Raw genomic sequence first — 5,978 nt, forward strand, 5'->3', positions numbered from 1 at the left:
CAAGACAGGGTTTCTCTGTATATCCCTGGCTGTCCTGGAACTCACTCTGTAGATCAGGCTGGCCTCAAACTCAAGAGATCCACCTGCCTCTGTCTCCCAAGCGCCACCACGCCTGGCCACATTCCCACTTTTCAATCCCCAGATTTTAAAAAGGGTTTTACTTATTATTTTAATTCTTATGTCATGTGTGTGTTTGTCTGCATGTTTGTCTATGCACCATGTACATGCCTGAAGCCCACAGAGGCTGGAAGACAGGGTCATATCCCCTAGAACTAGAGTTATAGATGGTTGTACATCACTGTGTGGGTGATGGGAACTGAGTCCCAATCCTCTGGAAGAACAGCCAGTGCTTTTTAACAGCTGAGCCATCTCTACAGCCTTTCAACATCCAGATTTTAATCTTCCCGTTTTATTTAGTGATAACAACACTGTTACCTCTTATCAACAAGTTGAGAATCATGCTAGAGTTTTTACTTCCCACACAGACTCTCCTTCCTGCCTAAGTCTGGTGGCAGCTCAGAGGGGATATAGTTCTACACTTTGCTTTCCATCCCACGTGAGCCTAAGAAGTGCACGAGTGTTGGGTGTCCAGGGTCTTGTGAAGTTTGGGTGTGTTGGGCTGTCCAGGGTTTAAAAATTAAGATCTGTTCTTTAACCCACACCTCCTCTGACAGTGTCACATTCTCTCTCTGTTCTATTTCTAGATCTCCCCTAACCTCAGCTTGAAGACAAACGTGATTTAGTCAAGGGACTGAAGGGAGGTAGAAGCTTAGATCCACATTCCCACAGCATTTTTATGAGTTTGAGTCAGCTAATTTTGCTTTTTCTTCTTTAATCAACCAATCAATACTGATGAGAGTTCAAATGGGATTGTTATATTTTGTATCTCTGTCCTGTCACATCCCCTCCAACTCCACTTGAACCTCTCCCTGCATGCCTCCTCACAATTTCATATCCTCCTCTTCTATTAAAAACCAAATCCACAGAGCCCAGTCAGTGCTGATTGCTATGGGATGCACACTGATGTAGAGCCTCCACTACAGCCCGGGAAACCCATCAGTAGCCATATTGCCAAACAAACAAGGACTCTATCCCCAGCAGCCATCAACTGCCAATAGCTCCGCAGCTAGGGATGGGGCTTGTGAGCTCCTCAGCCAGGGGTGGGGCTTGTGAGCTCCTCAGCCAGGGGTGGGGCTTGTGAGCTCCTCAGCCAGGGATGGGGCTTGTGAGCTCCTCAGCCAGGGGTGGGGCTTGTGAGCTCCTATTCTCCATGATGAAATGCTGATCAGCTTGATCTTGTTCAGATAACCACTGTGAGCCATGAAGGCAACCTCCATGTCCTGTCCTATCCCTGTCACTACCTCTTCTGTGGTGCTCCCTGAGAGGGAAATTGGCATGTGTCCCATTTAGAGCTGAGCACTCAGAGTCATGCATTCTCAGCACTTTGAACAGTTACATGTCTTTCTGCATTGCTGCCCACTACAAAAGGATTTTCTGACCAAGATTGAGAGCACATATCTGTGCATAAAAACATAAATAATGTGAAGACATTATGACCATTTAACAAAATATCAGTAGGTTCTCCTCTATGATCTTTGATATCCCCAGCCATGAGCTTTTGACCAAGTTTATACTGCAAGGTATGAGTTCCTCCTATAGAACAGACCGTAGATACAGTCAGAAAGCTGTTGGTCACCCCCGTACCAATCACAGCACCAGTTGGCACATTCTGCCTGGTAGGTTGGTATTATAGTATGTATTACCCTAGGCTCTACATTTTTATTTTCACATGGGTTGTCGAAACAGTGTCGTGTCCTGCCTCCCTGGAAGCCTTTCATTGGCTTACCAGGGAAAAAGCAGAATTGGTATGACTGGCAGCCTAATCCAGATCTACCTCTGGAGCTGAAACCAGTCTACAGACTTTAGAGCTCCACACCATGAGAACAGGCCTGCTTAACATCATGGTCTGTCAACCCCCCATGGTTCCAAAACAAAGATAGAAAACAACAACAGCAACAACAACAACAACAACCACCAAAGGCCACATCAAGTGAGAAATGTTTACTTTTATAATATAACCCAACAGATACCGTAATAAGGATGTATAGAAACTTATTTTACTTACTCCATATATATATACATATATATGTACATAGACATACATATGTGTGTGTGTCTCCTTATTTTGTTTTCTTCTTTTTCCCTAATCAGGATCTTATAAGTAGTACAAGCATACCTTGAACTTATTACCCTCCTGCCTCAGCCTCTTGACTGTTGGGATCAAAGGCATGCGCTACTATATCTGGCTATTTTATTTTAATGATGTCTGACATGGAAGGAAAAAGAAACTTAAACTCCAGATAAGTACCCTGAAGTATTTGTATTATTCCTTTCTAAAGAGTATGTGCTTCTAGGTGATTGCAAGCGAGTATTGCATGACCCTCCTGTGGTACACACCTCTGCTGAGAGCCTCACAGTGCTGGAGCCAGAATGTCATGCTCCTGTGCAGAAGGTAAAAATGTTGTGATTGTTCTCAAGTGTTGAGAGGACCTGAGATTTAACATGAGTTATGTGGAAGATTGTTAAACACTAACTTAAATAAGATTAGATCCCTAAGCCAAACTTTTGCTTGTGTATCTCCAAGCTGTGGTGATGAATCTCTTGCTTGTGTGTAGCAGTGGTGTGGAGCTGTCCTTTGGTCTGCAGAAGAGCCCCTCCTCATTCAGAGTGCACTGGCAGCTCTTGCCTTCTAGGTGTTTGGGAAACTGTAACTGTGAGGCCCTATTCCAGGCCTTAGAGACAAATCTTTAAATGTTGAATACACTGTTTCTTTTCTTCCTCCTTAGAAGTCCTCAGAGCATAAGCTCAGCTTCACTGTTTCTTAAGATAATTGTCTGGACAAAACACCTAGCAGTTGACCCTGTTAACATGCAGAAGTAAACTACATTGAAACTATTTAGAACCTTGGTGTTTTAGTTTGATCTTAGGTAAATAGAGTTTAAATGGGCTGGTGAGATGGCTCAGTGGGTAAGAGCACCCGACTGCTCTTCCGAAGGTCTGGAGTTCAAATCCCAGCAACCACATGGTGGCTCATAACCATCCGTAACAAGATATGACGCCCTCTTCTGGAGTGTCTGAAGACAGCTACAGTGTACTTACATAAATAAATAAATTAAAAAAAAAATAGAGTTTAAATATCCGTTTTCCCCAAGTAAAGTTGAAGTCCATGAAGGCTTTTACAACCTAAGCCTGCTCTATTACCAAGTCAGAAGATATCATTTTCCTTCCAAAATCTGTTTGACATCTAACATAGGCTGAATCAATATTTGTCATTTTAGGATATAAAGATTAAAAATGCAGACTCTTGGAAAAGTTTAGGGAAGCCAGTGAAAGCATCAAGTGTTCTGAAATCTTCAGATGAGCTTTTCAACCAGTTTAGAAAAGCTGCAATAGAAAAGGAAGTAAAGGCCCGGACACAGGAGCAGATGCGGAAACACCTGGAGCACAATGTGAAGGACCCAAAAGTATCTCAAGAAAATCAGAGGTCTGTGACTTACTGGTGTTAATAAGGCTGTGGGAGGCTGGCAGTTTGTCAACTTACTGTGATTCAGTTGTCTAGTAGAACACACAACAAATTGTCCTTACAAAAAAAGTGTAGCTTATTAGAATTTCTCTAAATTATTGTATCTATTTAGGAGAAGACAGAAATAGCAAAGAAATCAAGCTAGTAAATTTGTAAATGTTACCAAATTATAATAATTATATATTTCCCTGAACTGTCTTCCGAGCGTTTCCATTCTACTGTAGGAAGACAATGCTATGTTGTGTGCAGGGCCACGGTTTTCTTTCCTTTTTGTTGTTAATATAGATTGCCCCATGTAAAACTTGTCATTCAGAAGTAAAGTTCAGGGGTTTGGATTTGTGTATAGCTCAGTTAGTAATGTCTGAGGTCCTAGATTTGATCCCTGGTATGGTAGTACTTGACTGTAATCCCAACAAGGGGAAGGCAGGAAGATAAGAAGTTCAAGGTCATCCTTAGCTACATAGGGGCCACATATGTCCTGTCAAGAAAGGAGGAAAAAGGGAAGGCAAGAAGGATGCCTTGAGAGCCGGGAACCCAGGACATGGCTTTCTGTAGTTGTTTAATCATGTCATTATAATAAAAAGGTTAAGGAACTTGAAACCTATTTTGAGCCATTCTATTTCTTTAAGGGAGCCTGGAAGTGGATTGACTCTAGAATCTTTATCAAATAAAGTGCAAGATAAGTCTCCTGAAGAAGAGCCGAGTGACCAGCAGCCACCATCAGAAGCTCAAGACATAAGCAAGCTCTGGCTTCTCAAAGACCGGAATTTAGCGAGGGAGAAAGAGCAAGAGCGCAGGAGAAGAGAAGCAGTGAGTACTAGAGAAGCAGTGAGTACTAGAGAAGCAGTGAGTACTAGAGAAGCAGTGAGTACTAGCTCACTAGGCCTAAGAAAAGGAAGCGACTGGCGTGTGAGTGGGGGAATCACTGCTGACCATTACTGCCCTTAGAAAGCTCAGAGCAGTCAGACATGGCTTGTCTTCCTGGCCAGTGTTTCTCAGGGTGACAGTACACAGCATACAACTCACCTCAATAGCACAGAGTGAGGTGATTCAACTTCAGAGTCTGTCATTCACAGGGCCAGTGCAACTGCACTTGGTACTATCATGGTCCTGCCTGTGTCAAGTATTGCATGAAACGTCTGTGTCCTCCAATCTAAAAACACCATTCCAGGCAAATCTCGCTTGGTAAACCCATGAGTGAAACTGGAGTTGTTACAGGAGCAAGTGGGGGTGAGGGGTCATGTATAGAAACATGGCAGCTTTTAGGCATCTGTACACTGGAGTCTTTCTCATCTCTAACAGTTAACTGCTTCTGTATCCCCAGGGAGGGGAAGTGTCTCATAGACCTTTGAGCCTCCTCCCATTCTTGTGAGGGTCCCATGTGTATAAAGCTGCTGCTCTGATTTTAAATGGCAGTCTGCCATGCTCAGAGGAGACAGACTTGAACAGCACCGTCAGTACCAGCACATCACTGGAACCGTGAGCTCCCTAAGTCCGTAGTGTGGGGCTGGAGAGATGGCTCAGTGGGTAAAGCACACACTTGCTGTGCAAGGATGAAGCTAGAGTGCAGATCCCAAGAACCTACCTAAATGCAGGGTGAGCATTGAGCCTGTAATCTCGACACTGGAAAGGTGGAGACAAGAATCAGCAGAGCAGGTGGCTGGCTAGACACGAGAACCAGCAATGAGCTCTGGGTTCTAGTGAGAGACCCCACCTCTCACACACACACACACACACACACACACACACACACACACACACACACGTCCACAGTATGTTGTACCTTCCGAGTCTGTATGTTTTATTACTATGTGTAAATTATAACTGGGTTCATTATGAATATGTGTTGGTCATATTCACATCCCACAACATACTCTTGACTGAAGCCTTTCCCATGAGCCTTTTTGTCAAATAGTTCCCCTTCTATTCTTGTGACTTTCACAGAAATCAAGCTTCCACACAATCCATTCTTTCTTTTCTGAGTCTGGTGTATTTTGCTGGACATGATGATTTTCAGTCCTATTATTTTCCTGCCCACACTCGAATTCACTCTTCTTAACACTTGAGGGATACTCCATTATAGATATAGGTATATATGTGACAAATTTTATCTATCTGTTAATGAGCACCTAACTTGTGAATAGTGCCACAGTAAATGTGGTGGATATTCAGGTGTCTGCTATCTACTGATGCTGATTCCTCTGGGTGTGTGCCCAGGAATGGCAGGGTGTGTATTTTTAGTTTCTTTTTGAAGACCATCCAGACGGATTTCCATAATGTCTTTACTAATTTCTGTTCCCAGCATTCCTTAGAGCACCCTGCATACCTGAGAGCACCTGTTGCTTTTGTTTTCTTTCTTTTTTTTTTTAAACAAACCATTTCTTTTTTTTTTTTT

The 5,978-nt window shown here is 43.1% G+C and overlaps 1 protein-coding gene across 1 annotated transcript in view; it reads left to right on the top strand.

The window, feature by feature from the left end:
* Positions 1-5,978, top strand: part of Brdt (bromodomain testis associated) — a 57,540-nt gene that overhangs the window by 45,966 nt on the left and 5,596 nt on the right. The window contains exons 16-18 of the mRNA XM_021210665.2: positions 2,415-2,512; positions 3,339-3,544; positions 4,213-4,393. Of these exons, the coding sequence (XP_021066324.1) occupies positions 2,415-2,512; positions 3,339-3,544; positions 4,213-4,393 (485 nt within the window). The remainder of the gene's footprint in view (positions 1-2,414; positions 2,513-3,338; positions 3,545-4,212; positions 4,394-5,978) is intronic.

The sequence above is a fragment of the Mus pahari genome, chromosome 13 (assembly GCF_900095145.1).
Source record: "Mus pahari chromosome 13, PAHARI_EIJ_v1.1, whole genome shotgun sequence".
Taxonomy (NCBI): Eukaryota; Metazoa; Chordata; class Mammalia; order Rodentia; family Muridae; genus Mus; species Mus pahari.